At 36.3% G+C, this 22107-nt stretch overlaps 1 protein-coding gene across 4 annotated transcripts in view; it reads right to left on the reverse strand.

Moving 5' to 3' along the window:
* Positions 1-655: 655 nt before the first annotated feature.
* Positions 656-22107, reverse strand: part of NLGN1 (neuroligin 1) — a 737809-nt gene continuing 716357 nt past the window's right edge. For all 4 annotated transcript variants that reach the window (XM_082625148.1, XM_082625149.1, XM_082625146.1 and 1 more), the window contains 3 exons: positions 8929-9141; positions 4725-5514; positions 656-3940 (listed from right to left, as the gene is read on the reverse strand). In XM_082625148.1, the coding sequence (XP_082481274.1) occupies positions 3118-3940; positions 4725-5514; positions 8929-9141 (1826 nt within the window). In that variant the 3' untranslated portion in view covers positions 656-3117. The remainder of the gene's footprint in view (positions 3941-4724; positions 5515-8928; positions 9142-22107) is intronic.

Below are 22107 nucleotides of genomic sequence, written 5' to 3' on the forward strand. Positions count from 1 at the left end.
AAATATTCTTTTAATTTTGCAACTTTTTTTCTAAAGAAAATTATCATCTTAATAAATACACTTTAAACATATTGAGTAAAATTTCATAGCAATATTCAAAATATTTCTTGCATTTAAAATTTATGTTTCAGCTTTAAAAAACAGTTCTTAACGTTCTATTTATTGTGAGACATCATTTTACATTAAGAAAACTAGTTGTTGTAATTGTAAAACTAGCAACTAACGCTCATTTACAATGACTTCATCATGACCTGAAACAGTAATAAAACTTAGAGCTGCTTTATCTTCCACAAAGTCGATGCTACATTAATTAAAAAAAAAAAAAGAATAGGGTTATGTTTTGTTTTCCTAAATCATTTCCCTAAATTAGTATAAAATAGATGTCTGTTATGGTATAGCTATGTAGATCAAGTAATAGATAAGTTTAGAGCAACAGATAGGTAGATAGATATAAATATGGCCATCATTAAAATATAATAGAATGGTTTTGCTAAGTGAAGTAATGCATATGAAAAATTTCATTTATATCTTATTTTGTTGTCATTTCTATTTCTGTTTTTATCTCTTGTTTAATCAATACAGTAAAAGTTTTCTGATTAAACAATATTTCAGATGTTAAACAATTCTTTTTATTTGTTTACATTGGCAGCTCACAGTCTAAAAGCATAACCAATCAGGCAAAAACTGCATGTAGACTGCTCTGGATTTTGAAGACTTTTTGCTTCTAATAGTTTTTTATTTGAAGTTACGGAGCAACATCTACATTTTACTGATAGTTAATAATTGGGAGGGGGAATTATAAGTAAACAAATTCCTTGAAAGAGAAGATTTTTATCTTTAGTGTTAGCTTAATGTCTTGCTCAGCACTTTAAAATTTTCTTAGAAGGATAACTTTCTAACCACTACTTTATGATAATTTAATCACCTTTATATTGTGAACCTAGCTATTCTATTTCATGAATATTGCACATTTATTTCCAATAGACCTGTTTCTTGATGATCAGAATTGGAACCTGTGTTTCTAACTGAAATCAATTGGCACATTTTATTTCCACACCACTTTCACATAAGAGGTATTTAAAAATACAATGCTAATATTTTTTCATGAGTTCCTGGGCTTAAAAATTCAAAATATTAAAGTTTCATCAGTTTCATCTTAGATGAGACTTGCCTTTAAATACACGATGTGTTTTCTGTAGAAGTTACCTATATGTCTTCAAAAACCTGACTTGTCTAGAAAAATGGCTCTCTGAGACAGTCATGTTTCTTTTTCTATTGTTGTTGTTGTTCTTGTTTTTTAAAAAAAGACAAAACAGCAATAAACATTTTAGCTCTTTAATGAGCAAAGATCATGTCTCTTAGCATTGGACTAATAGTCATTATTATCTTTATTTCACGCAATGACCAGTGACATGGCCAAGATGTACAAAGTTGTTTCCATCAAGTAGTATACAATTTTTTTTTTGTATAATAAGCTTTCATTCTTGAAAAAGAGTAACTGAAAAGAAAGGTTTCTGTTACTGCAGTTAGTTTGTCAGAGAAAGTTCTTTGCATTATCTTACAAACTATCAAAATTGCTAGTCATCTGAAAAAATGTAAAAAAAAATCACATAACTTTAGTCTAATAGAAATATAGTACAGGTAAGAGAGAAAGTATTTTTCAGGATGTGCTCTTTAAGTCCATCTCAATTTTTTTTAATACAAATGTACATCTGATTACATATACAAACATTTGGAAAGGTCTGTGATATACTGTTACTGGTAAACAACAGGGGGATGAAGAGTTTCCTGTGGCCTTAGAATATTCATTTAAAATCACGCGCATGTGTAAGACTAAAATCCTCCAGGTGTTGATTCTCCTTCTAGGTTTTGCATCTACGTCGCACTCTACTGAGATTGCGTGAATAAATTCCAGTGAATGAACCTCAGTGAGAAAGATAAGTGACGTGAGAAGGGACATAACTTTATATTGAGTTATTATTAGTAAACATTTTGTCATGCAACATGAGTAAATCAATGAACTGAGAACTGTAATCAGAGTGGTAATTTGGGGCATCCTTATATCATAAAAGACTAGTAAGTAACTCTTTGGACACACTTCACCTTACCAAAAGGAACAAAATACAGAGTAACAAAAACCACAGCAAAGTATAGATACTGTAACACAGGTCCAATTAGGGTTATATTTCCATGAAGTACTTAGATGGGAATGAAAAGAATATTAAAAACAGGAATTTTTTTTCTGGGATTCATATCAGCGAGTATTCACCACTATACCTATAGTTTCTTCAAATACCTTTCATAACTAATTCCGCCTATTATCAAAACTACTGTGGATTATTTTATTGTAATTATTTTTGCCCCTTAAAATCTTCTTTAGGTTCTGCCAATTGATGGAGGAAGCTTCTATTAAAAACTCCAATGGGATGAGAAGAATTTTAATTACGGCTTAATCAGCAGCACAGCCACCAAGCATATAAATTATCATGCACATCGTGCTAAAAATATCCAGTTTCCTTTACCCCCACAACTTTATACTGACAGCACTTATGTGATAATGTTGTACCTGCCAGTCTTTAAACTTCATTGTTTTACTGGCAAATTTCAGCATGAGCCTCCGCTAAGGCCATTAACAGCACTGGTGCTTTGTGTACTTATCCAAATATGTAAATATGGTCTACACAATAAAACAGCTCCAAATAAAAACTGGTGAAAATTATCTGACATTCCATTGGTGTGTCCCTTGTGCATATTCATGGTTGTTTTTTTAATTTTTTATATTTTATATTTCAGACATAGTTCTTTCCTGTTTGGTGTTCCACATGCCTAATTCCATCATGTAACATAAACCTTCAAAAAATTAATTCTTGAATGTGAATGAAAAAGTATCATTCAGAACAATTGCTTCAAGCAATTGAAATTCATTTTTAAAGTTGATTTGTGTATATATGTACAATTCATGTTTTTTTCAAAGCCCCCAAAGTTCTTGATATGTATATTCACATAATATTCCTCCTTATTTAAATAGTAAGCGTCTTGTAGGTTGAAAGCCAAGGAATCTTCAGTAATCTTTTACTGCAATCCATCAAAAAAATAGAGTTTGCTTCTCTTATCTGGCTATACCCTGGTTGTTGAATGTGAGTGGGGGTGGGGATGAGGATGGGGCAGAGTATTGTTCTGTCCTCCGGTAAATGTATTGAATGTGTGTAAGGGTTGAATCCCTGGTATAGTGTTGGGAATCATTGTAATGGTGTTGGGTGTCATTAAGGGAACATCATCAGGTGACCTCCTCATAGCTAGTGTGTAATCTGGGGGGCAGGCGGTCCGAAGAACCACCTCATGTGGATGGATGGACTCACATTCATGATCCAAATCAGTGTGCTTCATTTGGAGGGACATGATCTCCTCTTCTTGTGCGTGGGTCAGATCATTCGTAGTCGTGCGCTGAGGGCTGCATCTCCTGTGAACATCATGTCTCCTCTTATCCTTTTTGTAGTACAGGGCTGCAAAGGCCAAGATGTTCAGAAACAGCAGTGATGCTCCAACTGCAATAGTGACGCTCAGCTCTGTTGAGTAGTCCCTTTGATCCACTGAAAATGGGCTCGGTTGTTGTTTGGGATCATCCTGCTTGGCAGTGGGAAAGGCTGATGTGACAGATACAGAATTTTTTCTCGTAGGTCTGAAAGTGATGTCAGTTGATGGCACTTTAGTTGTTGTCGAGGTATACTGAGAAATGTCATTGAGATTATGCAGATGAGGTACCAGCTCCAACCAGAGGTTTACTTTATTGGCTCTGTAATGTTCTTTAACTCTTGGTTTTAATCCAATATGAAGATAAAGTTGGTCTTTCTGGGAATATCTGGTCCATGCTACTTCTTCAAAGCGGTTGGGTTTGGTATGGATGAATTTTGTGTCTTGAGGGACTGGTTGATTTGGGTCGCTAGAAAAGAGAAATTATGAGAAAAAATTGTTTTATTCTTTTAAAAATCAAAATAATACTGGTTTAACATCTAATTGAAGAGGGTGAACTCAGCCAGGCTTTAGACTGTGTTTTAACATAACTTGGGTCAATTTAGAAATATCAATCCCAGCTCAGGCAGGTTGTTGGATGATAATGTAGTATAAGTAAATCTCACATTCTTGTTCTCTCTACCCACGGGCTGCTATATACCCACAGATTTAAAAATTCATGTACATATGCAAGCTAGCAGAGACAGCATTGGAAAAAACTTGGCATTTGGAATTGGCAGGTGAGGATTTGAGTCCTGATGCTGCTGTACACTAAACATATGAATATCTAGGTAAAGCTCTTGTAGCCTAACGTCCGTTTTCTGTAAAATGGGATTATAGTATCTGAGCTGCTCACCTCACAAGGTGGTTGGGGGGATCAAAAGGCATACAGTACTGTAAATTGAAAAATCTTTATAAAATATTTGTCACTATTGAATAACAATAATAAGAAGTCCTGTGTAATTAAAAAAACAAGATAAATTTAATTACTGAGTAATGCAATAAAGGTATGACTGTCTTAAACTTTACAAAGGAAGAATAAAGCAGTGATTTTTTTGAAACACCACAAATATAAATTTTGAATAAAGGAATTTAGTGTATAGTTGGTATTAATCTATTAAATTAAATCATTTGGACACAAAATATGTATTTTTTAAGTGCTTAAGAGGATATTTTAATTAAATTATAGCAAACTTCATTCCTTAGGTACGTACCCAGTTTTAGCAAAATTTGTCCAGTATGTCATTACGACTGCACTCAGCATCACATCATTTTTAGAGAAATTGCAAGGAAATAACTCTGTAGGTCCAATCATGGGGATTCCTAGTACGTAGGGAACCTCATCACCATGAGCTGCATCAGCCCAAGCTGGAACCTGATCTGTTTGGCAATGATGGTAAAAGGCATAGAAATATGTGGGTGAACCAAAGTTTGAGTGAAGATCTGCTGTAGCTACAGCTGGTGCCACCCACTGATGGTCCGTAAACAAAGCTAATAATGTCTTCCTTCTGGTTTCAGGGTTATGACGGTCAGCCCAGTCAGTATACATGAATTTAATGGTTTCTCTCAAAACATCTTTGCCTTCAGGGTATCCATATAGGTTATCAACAAAATTAGAAACAGCAAAGTCAAAATCACTAGCGGAGATACCATCATCGCTATCTACTATATTTTCAACAAATTTTAACCCTTCCCCTTGGTTAACTCCTAACATTATATCATAGTTGAGAAACTCTCCTTGCTCCATCAATATCTGAGGATCATCTGGTATTACATCACCATCAATCACAGGTCCAAAGGCTATGTGGTATCGTGCTGGTTGAATATCTTGGTCAACAAGTTCTTTGTAAGGCTTCTTCTGTAAGCATTCCACTAACTCTACTGTATCTGAAACATTGCAACCAACTTTTGTGGCCAACATTCTGGCATATTTTGCAGGTTGGAAACTAACAGCCCAGCTGGAAAGGGCAGTTCCACTTTGAGCTATTGCTCGTTGAAAAAGTCCTATAGGAAAAAAACAAGAAAGAGTTTCAGATGACCTTTGAATAATGCTGTGGTAAAACAATAAAATCTGATATTTGAGACATGTCCCAGATATGACTCAAGAAACAGGGAGATAGAGACAGTTTTGCTTAAGAGAAGATACGTAAAGTCATCCCCAGGGTATAATGAATTCGAGAGGTGGACCTTAGTCATCTGCTTTGAGTAGCAACTACTTTGGGATCAAGAGATCTAAATTGTGCAATGTCTCAAAAAGGCAGTAAGCAAGGAGAGGAGAGTGTGGAAATACTTGTGGCAAAAAGGCCCAAATATTTATTTGCTCAGCATGTAAACACCTACGCTGTTACCATAGCCAACCAGATGCAGCTAACTCTCTCCCCTTTAATTCATCATCAGACTTTGTATTGTCTTTTGAGGATATTTCCTCCAATTTGGCTGCAAGCATCTTTCTTCAAAATGGCTCTGTGTGTTTGTTTTAATCAGATTTTATCTGAAAAATAATTGTTCAGACCTCACATAACTACTGGGGCTGGGAATTTGCTAATACCCTGGGGATGGCCCTAAAGGCACACGAAACAGAATATCACTTTAGACATATTCTTTCCAGTTCTTTATGTCAGACATAGTATGCTGAATATTCATCTTCCAGAAGAAGTTATAACATTTGAAGTATTTTCACTAGGTTAAAGAAAAAGCCATCAGCAGAAGGATTTAGTGGGGGGTGATTTAACTTTTTCCACTGTTGAATGTGTACTGCTATATTTTATCATAAAAATGAAAAGTACATGGTCCACTGCTTTTCACTTAATTACATTTAAGAATTATAAATCATGGTCCCATATGCAGCTTGATAAGAGCTGCATACCATTCAAATTTATAAATGAACTTTACTTATTAAGGTATTCTCTAATAAAATTCTTGTTTTAAAAATATAATTTATCTATTTTATTTAAAAACTTACATTTATTGTCAATTTCCAAATACAGCTTTATAGTTCAGTTATTCAAACACATGCTCAATCATTCATATGTGTTAGTGTGTAAGAACTCTTTCACAAAGGTGTTGAAGTAATGACTGTATTAGAAGCAAAGTTTTCATTTTTTCTCCAAACACATATATGTATTCAAAATGTCTGTAATATGTTCCTAGATAATTATAAAAATATTCAAAAAGTCAAACAATACTAATTTAAATTTGTTTTGGTTTCTGACATCTTTATGAACATATTTTCAGTTTGTTAGAGCAAAGTTTGCCAGAGCAAATAATATAAATACAAATAATTTTTAAAAAGTATATAGGCTATGTGTTTGTCAACATTTGCTCAGAGAAATATTGTACTGCTTAAAAACTTTATAGCTAAAATAAGATTTCTATAAGATTCTTTCCCATTTTAGGGACTTAATGCCAATAATTAAATATACCAAAAAAAGGTTTTAAGGACAATACACATCACATTTGAGATAGTCTGAAATATGCCATCTAGATGATACTGGGAAAAGACACATATTCTATTGTCAGCGAGAGTGCTTGTTATGTGTGGTTGACACTGATAGATACAGGCCTGAGCATTGTTGCAGCTCTGGGAAGTTCCCAGACCTTAAAGTCTATGTCTGCAATGGAGATAAAATTAGCCTGATGATTTCAAGACCTCTTCTGAGCATCTCCTGGTCAATTCAGGCAGCTTCGCTAATAGAGATAAACTTATGACTAGATCAAACATAAGTCCATTTATCTAGCCAGGCATGGACAGATTTCCTTGAAGAGTGTGATGGAATGCTATATTTTCAATTGTTTGCATAACCATTTGCCACTGTTTACCACATTATGAGTTGATGAATAGCAATGCTAGCTGATGAACTAATTGATTCGTCTCTTTATGCAATGCTAGTATTATACTGGCTGAAAATGGCTTTGGTGCCCATGTTCACTTTACATTTAGAAAAAGTTTTAGAAAAAATCAGTGCAAAGAGCACTTGAGACCAAATGATCCTAAGAAGTCTGAACAGATTGTCCAATGTTATCCTAGATAAGTATTGGCGTTAGTATAGTCCTCAGGCTAGAACAATCTAATCTGTTCAATTAAGAAAAACAACAGCAACGAAGTTTGTTATTTCAAAATAAGTCATTTCACTACAGACCAAAATCTCTATACAATTGAAAGAGTTCTCACACATGTGTCATTTTGTCATCTTGGTTCAGAAATCTACTAATACAAATGAGATGTTACATAAACTATGTCTATAAATTAATCTATAATAATATATGATCCTCCAAATATACAAACTCATTTAATGACTGTTATTTTGAAATCCCATATTAATGTGTCTTTGATACCAAAACCAAATATTCTATGTCTAGTGCTCATATCATAAAACTCAGTCTTACAGAATAAGAAGCTTCATGAATTACAATTGATGGTGTATACTTTCTTAATATATATATAAAATGACGATGGAAAACCAGAAAATACAAGGTGGTCTATGCTGATGTATATTCTCTATTTTCCTGCCTATTGTGTATGTATAATGGAGAGAAAGTATTTGTTTTACAGACTTCTCCAACAAAACACCTCTGTTCTTGTGGATATTTCAAGTTAATAATGCTATAAGAATGGGTGACTAAACTCATGGTAAAATGGGAGTCCATCAAGACCAGCATGATAAGCCTTGGGCAGGCATTTTGGAAAAAGGATGTCAAGGCCAGAAAATGGAGACAAGAACAATATTTCATGGATTTAAGCAGCCTCAGCGCTCCATGCTGCTTTGCCAGGCTTCAGGGGAAAAAAAAATAACACTCTTGGAGTTGAAAATAGAAAAAGCACAAATTCAAACATATTTTTCTTTTTAATCAAAAGCTCTACTAGTGACCTTGATGCTTTGACAATTTTGGATCACACATGCAAAATAATCAAACATCCATTCTCTACTCAGACAACAAGTGAAAATCACATTTCCAGACAAAACAGCTTACAACTGCTTCTGTACTTTCTTCATACTAGTAAAGGGTTTAAAACATCTACTATCTAGAAAACATTATATACAAGCCTTGCATTAAAAAAATAATTTAAAAAACCCTTGTCTTTGATTTTGATTACTGAATAAACAGAGATAACAGAACTGTGAACATCTTTGATTTTCCCCAAAATCACCCTTTGGAGGAGAGGAAAGTAGTGTAATGTTAATTATTCTGAAGTGTGTTTGAAAGGGCATCCATACCAAGCTCCACAGGAGACAAAGAAAAGAGTTTGACAAAAATTTAAACATGCACAGAGGAGCCGAAGAAACAAAGTTTTAAACAGTTATTGAGTTCAACCTAACACTTAGTTTAAACAGAGAAATATATACAGAGCATCACATACTACTGATGGTCGTGGCATGCAGACACCAAAATTGTCAAAATTTGCAACCTGCATAATACCTTTGGTTGAATTGCTCCAACGGTTACCTTCAGAATAATGGGATAAAGTCAGCAGATTGACACATGAACCCCCAGCACCAGATCCAAAAACAGTGATTCTTAAGGGGTCACCACCAAAGAATCCAATATTCTCACTAGTCCATCTTAAAGCCTGTATGAGATCAAGGAGTCCATAGTTTCCTTTTGCAGCCTGATCCCCTGTGCTCAAGAAACCTGGAAAACAGAAATAAAAAGACATCAGAGAACACCCTTTTGAGTTGACATGAATCAAATAGACATCAAATTCAAATAAAATTGAAGCCTGTGTTCATCAAGATGAATACAGTCCAAGTTCTTTAGTAAAACTTTATTTCCCACCAGAATAACATAATTTACTTTAGGAAGAATAGCAGAGACTAAAATCTGAAAAATGACATTTATCTTCCCCAAATGTTCCCAAGTTATCCAGGTAACAGGTAACAGGGGACAGATAAAGAGAATGAAAACATTCTGAAAGACCTCAAGGGAGATATTCTAGGGGCCAAGTTACCTGGTGGAGATATTTGGGATAGTATCATGGGGTGTATGAGAATGTGTTTTTGCATAAATACTGTCAGTCCTCAAGTTGCTCGTGGTCTAATATGGTTGGAATTTAAGGTATGTGTGGCAGAGTGGCAGGATATGACAATATAGAGCAGGGGTATTTATGCATTTTCGTGCATAAAATTATACGCAACTCTTTGCATATATAGGTGTATGCACATTTGTATTGACGATGCCCCATGGTTAAGAATCACTGTACCTGACGTAATTTGAGGTTACATTTTAGAACGCCCTAAATGCTAAACTGAGGAGATCTGCTCAACTAGAAAACAGTGTAGAATATTTGAAGATTTTTGAAAAGTTGAGATTCATATTTCTCCAGTACTCAAAGCTCCATTTTATAGTGAATTTAATAATGAAAAGAAATATATGTTGAATAATAGAAAGAATGGAGGTGGTGAGACGTTACAAAGATCTAAACTGACAGAGTGGAAAAGGCAATTGAAGAAAAAAGGAGAAGAATGGTCTAAAATTAATGAAAAGAAACCTCAATTAAAATAGAACCGTGGGGCTTCTCTGGTGGTGCAGTGGTTGAGAGTCCGCCTGACGGTGCAGGGGACATGTGTTCGTGCCCCGGTCCGGGAGGATCCCACATGCCGCGGAGTGGCTAGGCCCGTGAGCCATGGCCACTGAGACTGCGCGTCCGGAGCCTGTGCTCCGCGGCGGGAGAGGCCACAACAGTGAGAGGCCCGCGTACCGCAAAAAAAAAAAATATATATAGATAGATAGATAGATAGATAGATAGATAGATAGATATAGATATAGATATATAGAATTAGGAGGTCAGAAAGAGAAGCGCTCATGCCCTATGACAATAGCAGAGCTCAGCAGGAAGAATGAAAACTTTCCTTGCATGGCAAGAACTCAGCCAATGAGAGACTCTCACAACCCAGCCAGTGAAAAGCCACCCTACTTCAAACTCTCAATTCCTCCAATGGACTCTTTGTTTACCACAGCCCTCCCAGCTCCCTTTTCCCCCTTTTAAAAAAGTTCTCCTCTCCTTGCTGTGAGGGGACTTGCATGTGGCTTGCCATGGTTGTAAACCCAAAGAGCAATTCTCTGTTGATCCCAAACAAACCCATTTTTACTGCAGAAATAGCTGGCAGTTTATTTATTTTAGTTCAACCTTTTGATAGCCTGCATGGGGATCAAGAGAAGACCCTTTCTGACTTCCAGGTTGGTGGCAAACAAGTGTGATACCCTCATTGAGCCTGTTGTTACTCATTGCTTTTCTCGCCAACCCTGGAATTTAAGATTAAGTCTTTCTCCACTCAAGTGTCTGCCCTATTTGAATTTTTGAAGTCCTCCAGGTTTTACTGGGGATCTGTTGGTTTTTTTTTTTAATTTAATTTCATTTATTTTTTTATACAGCAGCTCCATATTAATCATCCATTTTATATACATCAGTGTATACATGTCAATCCCAGTCTCCAAATTCATCACACCCCCACCCCCACCCTCCCACTACTTTCCCCCATTGGTGTCCATACGTTTGTTCTCTACATCTGTGTCTCAACTTCTGCCCTGCAAACCAGTTCATCTGTACCATTTTTCTAGATTCCACATATATGCGTTAATATGCAATATTTGTTTTTCTCTGTCTGACTTACTTCATTCTGTATGACAGTCTCTAGATCCATCCACATCTCTACAAATGACCCAATTTCGTTCCTTTTTGTGGCAGAGTAATATTCCATTCTATATATGTACTACAACTTCTTTAACCATTCGTCTGTCAATGGCCATTTGGGTTGCTTCCATGACCTGGCTATTGTAAATAGTGTTGCAATGAACATTGGGGTGCATGTGTCTTTTTGAATTATGGTTTTCTCTGGGTACATGCCCAGTAGTGGGATTGCTGGGTCATATGATAAGTCTATGTTTAGTTGTTTAAGGAATCTCCATACTGTTCTCCATAGTGGCTGTGTCAATTTATATTCCCACCAACAGTGCAAGAGGGTTCCCTTTTCTCCACACCCTCTCCAGCATTTGTTGTTTGTAGATTTTCTGATGATGCCCATTCTAACTGGAGTGAGGTGATACCTCATTGTAGTTTTGATTTGCATTTCTCTAATAATTAGTGATGTTGAGCAGCTTTTCATGTGCTACTTGACAATCCGTATGTCCTCTTTGGAGAAATGTCTATTTAGGTCTTCTGCCCATTTTTGGATTGGATTGGATTGTTTGTTTTTTTAATATTGAGTTGCATGAGCTGTTTGTATATTTTGGAGATTAATCCTTTGCCCGTTGATTCATTTGCAAATATTTTCTCTCATTCTGACCGCTGTCTTTTCATCTTGCTTATGGTTTCCTTTGCTGTGCAAAAGCTTTGAAGTTTTATTAGGTCCCATTTATTTTTGTTTCTATTTCCATTACTCTAGGAGGTGGATCTAAAAAGATCTTGCTGTAATTTATGTCAAAGAGTGTTCTTGCTATGTGTTCCTCTAAGAGTTTTATAGTGTCCAGTCTTACATTTCGGTCTCGAATCCATTTTGAGTTTATTTTTGTGTATCGTGTTAGGGAGTGTTCTAATTTCATTCTTTTACATGTAGTTGTCCAGTTTTCCCAGCACCACTTACTGAAGAGACTGTCTTTTCTCCATTGTATATCCTTGCCTCCTTTGTCATAGATTAGTTGACCATAGGTGCCTGGATTTATCTCTAGGCTTTGTATCTTGTTCCATTGATCTATGTTTCTGTTTTTGTGCCAGTACCATGTTGTCTTGATTACTGTAGCTTTGTAGTATAGTCTGAAGTCAGGGAGTCTGATTTCTCCAGCTCCACTTTTTTCGCTCAGGACTGCTTTGACTATTCAGGGTCTTTTGTGTCTTCATACAAATTTTAAGATTTTTTGTTCTAGCTCTGTAAAAAGTGCCATTGGTAATTTGATAGGGATTGCACTGAATCTGTAGATTGCTTTGGGTAGTATAGTCATTTTCACAACATTGATTCTTCCAGTCCAACAACATGGTATATCTCTCCATCTGTTGGTATCATCTTTAATTTCTTTCAACAGTATCTTATAGTTTTCTGCATACAGGTCTTTTGTCTCCCGAGGTAGGTTTATTCCTAGGTATTTTATTCTTTTTGTTGCAGTGGTAAATGGGAGTGTTTCCTTAATTTCTCTTTCAGATTTTTCATCATTAGTGTATAGGAACGCCAGAGATTTCTGTGCATTAATTTTGTATCCTGCAACTTTACCAAATGCATTGATTAGCTCTAGTAGTTTTCTGGTGGCATCTTTAGGATTCTCTATGTACAGTATCATGTCATCTGCAAACAGGGACAGTTTTTTTTTCTTCTTTTCCAATTTGGATTCCTCTTATTTCTTTTTCTTCTCTGATTGTCATGGCTAGGGCTTCTAAAAGTATGCTGAATAATAGTGGTGAGAGTGGACATCCTTGTCTTGTTCCTGATCTTAGAGGAAATGCTTTTAGTTTTTCACCATTGATAATGATGTTTGTTGTGGGTTTGTCATATATGGCCTTTATTATGTTGAAGTAGGTTCCCCCAATGTCCGTTTTCTGGAGAGTTTTCTTTTTTTATCATAAACGGGTGTTGAATTTTGTCAAACCTTTTTCTGCATCTATTGAGATGATCATATTGTTTTTCTTCTTCAGTTTGTTAATATGGTGTATCACATTGAATGATTTGTGTATATTGAAGAGTCCATGCATCCCTGGGATAAATCTCACTTGGTCATGGTGTATGATCCTTTTAATGTGTTGTTGGATTCTGTTTGCTAGTATTTTGTTGAGGATTTTTGCATCTGTGATATTGGTCTCTAATTTTCTTTTTTTGTAGTATCTTTGTCTTGTTTTGGTATCAGGGTGATGGTGGCCTCATAGAATAAGTTTGGGAGTGTTCCTTCCTCTGCAATTTTTTGGAAGAGTTTGAGAAGGATGGGTGTTAATTCTCTAAATGTTTGATAGAATTCACCTGTGAAGCCATCTTGTCCTGGACTTTTGTTTGTTGGAACATTTTTAATCACAATTTTAATTTCATTACTTGTGATTGGTCTGTTCATATTTTCTATTTCTTCCTGGTTCAGTCTTGGAAGGTTATACCTTTCTACAAATTTGTCCATTTCTTCCAGGTTGTCCATTTTATTGGCATACAGTTGCTTGTAGTAGTCTCTTAGGATGCTTTGTACTTCTGTGGTGTCTGTTGTAACTTCTCCTTTTTCATCTCTAATTTTACTGATTTGAGTCCTCCCCTCTTTTTCTTGATGAGTCTGGCTAATGGGTTATCAATTTTGTTTATCTTCTCAAAGAACCAGCTTTTAGTTTTATTGATCTTTGCTAATGTTTTCTTTGTTTCTATTTCATTTATTTCTGCTCTGATCTTTATGATTTCTTTCCTTCTGCTAATTTTGGGTTTTGTTTGTTCTTCTTTCTCTAGTTCCTTTAGGTGTAAGGTTAGATTGTTTATTTGAGATTTTTATTGTTTCTTGAGGTAGACTTGTATAGTTATAAACTTCCTCTTAGAACTGCTTTTGCTGAAAGCAGTTTTGAATCATTGTGTTTTCATTGTCATTTGTCTCTAGGTATTTTTTGATTTCCTCTTTGATTTCTTCAGTGATATTTTCGTTATTTAGTAATGTATGGTTTAGCCTCCATGTGTTTGTGTTTTTTATGTTTTTTTCCCTGTAGTTGATTTCTAATCTCATAGAGTTGTGGTCAGAAAAGATGCTTGATATGATTTCAATTTTCTTAAATTTAATGAGGCTTGATTTGTGACCCAAGATGGGATCTATCCTGGAGAATGTTTCATGCGCACTTGAGAAGAAAGTGTAATCTGCTGTTTTTGGATGGAATGTCCTACAAATATCAGTTAAACCTATATGGTCTATTGTGTCATTTAATGCTTCTGTTTCCTTATTAATTTTCTGTTTGGATGATCTGTCCATTGGTGTAAGTGAGGTGTTAAAGTCCCCCACTATTATTGTGTTACTGTCTATTTCCTCTTTTATATGTGTTAGCAGTTGCCTTATGTTTGAGGTGCTCCTATGTTGGGTGCATATATATTTATAATTGTTGTATCTTCTTCTTGGATTGATCCCTTGATCATTATGTAGTGTCCTTCTTTGTCTCTTGTAACATACTTTATTTTAAAGTCTATTTTATCTGTTATGAGTATTGCTACTCCAGCTTTCTTTTGATTTCCATTTGCATGGAATATCTTTTTCCATCCCCTTACTTTCAGTCTGAATGTGTCCCTGTGTCTGAAGTGGGTCTCTTGTAGACAGCATATATATGGGTCTTATTTTTGTATCCATTGAGCAAATCTTTGTCTTTTGGTGGGAGCATTTAATCCATCCACGTTTAAGGTAATTATTGATATATATATATATTCCTATGATCATTTTCTTAATTATTTTGGGTTTGTTTTTGTAGGTCCTTTTCTTCTCTTGTGTTTCTCACTTAGAGAAGTTCCTTTAGCATTTGCTGTAGGGCCAGTTTGGTGGTGCTGAATTCTCTTAGCTCTGCTTGTCTGTAAAGCTTTTGCTTTCTCCATCGAATCTGAATGAGATCCTGTCAGGTAGAGTAAACTTGGTTGTAGTTTCTTCCCTTTCATCACTTTAAGTATATCGTGCCACTCCCTTCTGGCTTATAGATTTTCTGGTGAGAAATCAGCTCTTAACCTTATGGGAGTTCCCTTGTATGTTATTTGTCATTTTTCCCTTGCTGCTTTCAATAATTTTTCTTTGTCTTTAACTTTTGCCAATTTGATTACTATGTGTCTCAGCATGTTTCTTCTTGGGTTTATCCTGTATGGGACACTCTGCAATTCCTAGACTTGGGTGGCTATTCCTTTCCCATGTTAGGGAAGTTTTTGACTCTAATCTTTTCAAATATTTTCTCGGGTCCTTTCTCTCTCTCTTCTCCTTCTGGGACCCCTATAACATGAATGTTGTTGCATTTAATGTTGTTCAGAGGTCTCTTAGGCTGTCTTCATTTCTTTTCATTCTTTTTTTTTTTTTATTCTGTTCTGCAGCAATGAATTCCACCATTCTGTCTTCCAGGTCCACTTATCTGTTCTTCTGCCTCAGTTATTCTGCTTGATTCCTTCTAGTGTATTTTTCCCTTCAGTTATTGTGTTGTTCATCTCTGTTTGTTTGTTCTTTAATTCTTCTACATCTTTGTTAAACATTTCCTGCATCTTCTCAATCTGCCTCCATTGTTTTTCTGAGGTCCTGGATCATCTTCACTATCATTATTCTGAATTCTTTTTCTGGAAGGTTGCCTATCTCCACTTCATTTAGTTGTTTTTCTGGGGTTTTATCTTGTTCCTTCATCTAGTACATAGCCCTCCGCCTTTTCATCTTTCCTATCTTTCTGTGAATGTGGTTTTTGTTCCACAGGCAGGATTGTAATTCTTCTTGCTTCTGCTGTCTGCCCTCTGGTGGATGGGTCTATCTTATTGGGGATCTATTTTATGGCTTTGTCCTCTGGCTAAGACTTTATTCTGTATGCAAATACTTATTTGGCACTTATGCCTGATTTTTGAAATTGGGCTTTTTGAATTGGAACTGTGATTACCTTCGGCAGGATTCCTTTTGGAACAGGGCTGGCTGTTTGTCCTGGAATTGCTTAGCTTTTTGTCCAGCCTTCAGGAACAGGGGCTGTATCTTTAGAACTGTGCCAGTTCAGCCTTTGACCCAATTCCTTTTGTAATAGGGGTGTTCTATTGGCACTGCACTATTAAGCCTTCAGCCTGACTCCCTTTAAACTGGGCTGCTTCATTAAAGCTGTACTTAGCAGACTTTGGTTTGGCTCCCTCTGGACTAGACTGTTCCTTTTGAACTGGCTGTTATTAGGCCTGCAGGCTGTTTGAGCTCTTTGAGTTGCTTGAGCTGTTTAGGTTGTTTGAAAATGATTCTTTTACTCTAGGTTGAAACCTCTGAAGAATGGGATCCCAGTTAACTAAACATTTTGAGCATGCCCCACTTACAGGAACATTCACCAATTTTATGTTTAAAAACTATGGTCCTTTTATTCAAACAGAAAGTCACAAAAATTATAATCATCCTCATCAGTTCACTCAGTCCCATGTAATTAATTTTTTTTATCTTGATCTTTTGTTAGCACTTTTATGAATTCATCAATTTTCCGTTAGAGTTCTGAAAATGTTTATTCATTCAGTTCAGCAGTATAGTCAGTTACCAGAAACCTGTACTTGTCAGAGTCTGTTCAATGAACTCCTTGAAGATGAAACCCTTTTATAGGAAAATATTTGCAAAAGCATCAGAGTACAGCCAGAACTGTCTGTAAATGACAAGAGACTTTAAAATGACCACAGTTAAAGATTTGATGAAAGTTCATAATAATGCAATTGACAACAGAGGCAAAAAATATACAAATCAATTTTCACTGCAAAGTAAAGGAGCTGTTACAGTGGAGGATTACTGGACTGAATGTCAACATTATGACAGTATGAGTGTGTTTTGTGTTTGATAATTGCAATCATTGTTGCTTTTGTTGTGGTCATCCATTTACAATGCTTGGTGTCAGTTTATTTATCTCTTGTAAAAATAAAATACAGTGTCTGTGTGTGTGAAAAAATATAAAAATAAAAAATAAAAAAACCCCCCAAAACTATGGTCCTTCCTCACGTACCTTTCTAACTAATGGACCAACCTAACGAAAGGTGATTTAGAATATCAATGGCCATTATGAGAATCTTTTGAAATCCCCAAATTTACTTTTCTTGAAACTGAACTGGGCAACCATAGCTCTAAAATTTCCAAAAACTGAATGTAATACCTATTTCAATTGGTATTTTGAAGCTTCCAAATGTTATCAGGAGCCTAAAATTGCCTCTTTGCAAAATAAGAGTTTTAAGATTAACTGAAATAAACAATTAAAGAAAGATAAAATTGCTTCTGAAGCTTCATTCTCCTTCTCTGGCTTCTTTGTCTCACGTGCTGCCTCTGGTGCCATCTTCCTCCTTCCCCTCTATATCACCTACACCTCCTCTATATCTTCAATTCCTCCATATTAATTCTCTTGCCAAACTTCCCTTTTTCCCTAAAACTCAACCCACCTATAGGCAAAGATTTTCCCAAAGTAACCAAAGATCCTCGCAGAATTACTGAGGAATTTAATATAGTTATTCAGACTTATCAGCCTGGTTTCTCTGATTCATATCAGCTAGTTCATATGCTTGTTGGTGAAGGCCAGACCCAGTACCGGATGAAAACTGCTAACTGGGAAAATCCTGAATTCTAGAATCAACTGAGAGACCAGCCTGCTAATTTATATCTGATCAGGCTGAGGAAATCACTGGTGACTTCATCAGGCAATTCCTAGGGACTTTCCAAAGCTTGTTGATTGGGTAAAATTCAGGCTTGCACACAAAAATATGATGAAACTGTTCATGACTATTACAATCTACTTCAGATTATTTTTAGAGAAAATTCTGGTCTTCCTTCAGATGTTGATTCTACCCTGATAGCTTTTAACTCTATGTTTATGAATGGGATGCACAGAGACCTTTCCCTTCTAGTGAAAAGAATCAGGATGGAATGGGAAACCATGTCCACTCCCGATTTAGTTAATCTGACAAGGCTGCTCTCACTCACTTTAGATGGGTCAACTAAAAGGAAAACCATCAAAATTCTTAATCTTCAATTCCAGCAAGTGAAGGCCCCTAAACAAAACCAAAACTGTCCTGGTTTCTGCTATTAGTGAAAAGAGCCAGGAAATTGGAAAATAGATTGTTATAAATTTAAGTGATGTAGATGCCTTCAGTCTTCCATCATCCCTTTCTAAGTTCTCCCCAATTCTCAATGACAGGGCTCCAAGGAACTACAGGGTCTCTTCCCTACCCTCCCTCTTGATCAGCTTGGAGAAAAGTTTCTCCAAATTGGGGATGAATCTCTTCCAGTCCTAAGTGACACCAAAGTCACACTCTCCATGCTCAACCCCACTACTATAAAACTGCTCTGCTTTGGAGTTCTAAAAAGTTCAAATAGTGGGGTTGAACCTCAAGAGGTTCCTGTCTCTGAATCTATTCCTTTTCGTTTAGGCCCTTTGAGAGATATATATCCTGCTCCTTAGTTCCTCTGCTCCTATCCATATATTAGGCCAAGACTTCTTAGAGAAGTATCATACCAGAATTTCTCTCTCCCCAAAGGGGGAGAAAATTCTAGAACTTTACAGTAGTCATCAAAGTAACCTACCAGTAGAATTAAATTACCCTTTGATATCTTCTATTTGTTCTATCTTTGATGATAGTAGAACTGATTCTGGAAACACTGATCTTTGGCCCTATTAAATCAGCTACCATTTTCCTTATGGGCAAAATCTCCAAGTGATGTTGGCAAATCCATAGCACACCTGTTATCAAGATTCAAATAGATCCCTCAAAACCTTTTCCCAGGATTAATCAATACCCTACAAGTAAAGAAGGCATGAATCCCATAATAGAAGATTACAAGGCTCAAGGCCTCATTTTCCCTTGTACTAGACCATGTAACACTCCCATTTTACTGATGAGAAAACCTAAGGGCTGAAGGTAGAAGTTTGTCCAGGACTTCTGAGTAATAAACAAGTTGTTATCCCTTGACACCCTGTTATTCTTAACCTTTATGCTCTACTGACCTCCATTCCTACTGGAAGTAAATTCTTTACTGTAATTGATTTATGCAGTGCATTCTTTATTATTCCAGTTGTTGAAGCTAGCCAATAAATTTTTGCCTTCACGTGGAAAGAAAAACAATTCACCCAGACAATAATGTTTGATGGTTTTGTTGAGAGTTCTTCGTATTTCTTACCAGTGCTGAAGACTGATCTGGATGACATAAAGTTCCTTAGAAGTTCTACTTTGTTGCAATATGTGGATGAGTTTCTTTTTTGCTGTCCTCAAGCTTCCTCACAGGAAAGCAACATCCACTTGCTAAAGCTTTTAGCCTTAAAGGGACATAAGGTCTCCAAGCAAGACTATATCTAGATCCAGATAGACTTCACAGTGTCTTAAATTTCCCAAAACCCAAAACTAAGCACCAACTCTGAGGTTTTCTTAAGCTAGTCAGTTACTGCCAAAACTGGATTCCAAATTTCTCTATTATGGCCAAATCTTTGTATGTTTTACTCAGTGGTAACAACCTTGACCTAATTTTATTGGAAGAACTGGATGACATTGCCTTTGAGGCCTTAAAGAAGAGTTTGATGAATCAAGTGCTCTTGGGAATCCCAATTATCAGATTCTCTTTTTCTTTTTTTGTATATAAAAAGAAAGGGAATGCCTTGGGATACTCACCCATAAACATGGGGGCCACCATTGACTCATAGGGTGTTATAGCCAGCAAATGGACCCTGTGGCACAGGGATACCCCCCTTGCCTTAGAGCCATTATGGCCCCTGTTGGTTTGGTTACAGCCACTGAGAAAATTGTTGTGGGATCCCCTTTAACTATTTTTGTACACCAAACAGTGGAAGCCCTCCTAAACTCTCATCACACTCAGTATTTATTTGTCAGCCACCTCATCTCTTATGAAATTCTTTTGTTAACTGCTCCTCACATAACTCTTCTACATTGTAACAATGTAGCAATGACAGCACATTTACTTATGGCTACTTTAGCCCAACGGGCTTATTTATACACTCTTACGTGGGCTTGTACTTTAGCCAAGGGCAAAACTTTAGCCAAGTATAATATTTATACTGATAGTAGATATGCTTTCAGAGTAGCTCATGATTTTGGAAGGTTGTGAAAGCAACGTGGCTTCCTTACTTCCAGCAGAAATAAAAATGGCCCCTATGTTCAGGAATTATTGGATGAAATATTTTTACTTGCTGCTTTAGTTATTATTAAGATCCTGGGGCATTCTAACTTTGACTCTCTTGAAGCTAAGGGAAATCACCTTGATGACCTTTCCACAAGGAATGCTGCCCTTAAAGGAACCAACAGCAGCCAAACTGCTAGCATAGCCTGGAGGGATACTTCCCCAAATGATAATTTAGAAAAAGTGTCTAGAAAGGCCCAAACAATTGGCCTCAGAAAACGAAATCCTCAACAATTGTTGAAATCCAAAGTGTGGAAATTCAATTATAGAATTGTGAAAATACAACAGGTGTAGATTTGATAAAAAGAGAAAACTTTGGTTTGGACCAAATAATAACCCAGTCCTACTGGAGACTCTAAAATGTCCACTCCTAACCACTGTACCTGCATTAAACATTGGTCTACTGACAAAATGACAGTATTCATGAATCAATATTGGTGGCAAAACATTAACAAGGCTACAAAAAGTGCCTACCTCACTTATCCCACTTGAGCAAAGTACAATCCAGGGAAACCTGTTCTTACTGTTCCTGGATATTTTAGACTGCGTAGTGGCCTTGATGACTTGAGGTCTGGCAAATGGATTTCATACAACTTCCTCCATCTCATGGGTAAAAATATGTTTTAGTCATGGTCTGTATGTTTCATACTTGACTGAAGCCTTTCCTTGTGACAGGCTACTGCCTCTTCTGTGGCTAAAGTCCTTTTGGAAAAGATTATTCCTACCTTGGGAACTCCTTTCAAGCTTCATAATGATTGAGGAACCCACTTTACTGGTCAGGTACTTTGACAAGTCGGCACTGTTTGGCTAGTTTTACAACACTTTCACTGTGCTTACCACACTTAATCCTCTGGCTTAGTTGAACACACTGACGACATTATTAATACTCAATTGGCAAAATTTGTTGAGGCCCTCCAAATATTTTGGCCAAAAGCTTTGCTGTTGGTCCTTCTAAGTCTCAGATCCACCTATTTTGTAACTCATAAACTCTTACCCTTTGAGATAGTCACAGGGTGTCACAAGTCAAAGGACTTGGCTTCTGCCTCTTTTGATCCACAACAAATAAATGAGAGATACTCTAATATTGCAAAGCCTAATTGCTTCTATTAAAAAAAAATCATGTTTTAGTAGAGCAATCTTTTCACAGTGTGCTCTTAAGAGATGAGGATCTAAGCATCACACCTTGTAGCCTGGAGATTTCATCTGTTTAGAAAGACACTTCCATAAGGACTCTCTTAAACCTCAAAGGCAAGGCCCCTATCAGGTACTACTAACCAACTTTTCTGCAGCCAAACTCCAGGGATTGGACTCTCATATTTACATGACTCCCCTAAATAAAGCACTGAACCCTGACTGGACCTGCACATAATCTGATGACATGAATGTAAAGATTAACCAGAATTGAAGTAGACAACATCTGATAAGACAGATTTCCAAAGATATCTGGACCAGGTCTGTAGGAAGTTTGACTGCCAAACATTTGATGACATAATGCTTCAGATGATCTCCAATGTCTATGATCTTGATAACATATGGACTTCAGATAAGAAGTGCCTGAGGGTTCTCTCTTCTACCTCTCTTGGTTACTCAGATGTGACCTCAATAGGTTTTCAATCTGTGTACTTTCCCTCCAACATGAGACATTATACCCAAGAAAGATACTTTTTGTCATTGAGGTACAAAAAGCCACTAAAACTGGAAAACCTAACTCTTGATCAGCAATGTTTTAATAGAAGGATCTTCATCAAAAGGGGGAAATGTAAAAATTAATAAAAAGAAACTTCAATTAAAATAGAGTTGGGAGGCCAG

Source organism: Mesoplodon mirus (genome assembly GCF_964341445.2).
Source record: "Mesoplodon mirus genome assembly, chromosome: 6".
Taxonomy (NCBI): Eukaryota; Metazoa; Chordata; class Mammalia; order Artiodactyla; family Ziphiidae; genus Mesoplodon; species Mesoplodon mirus.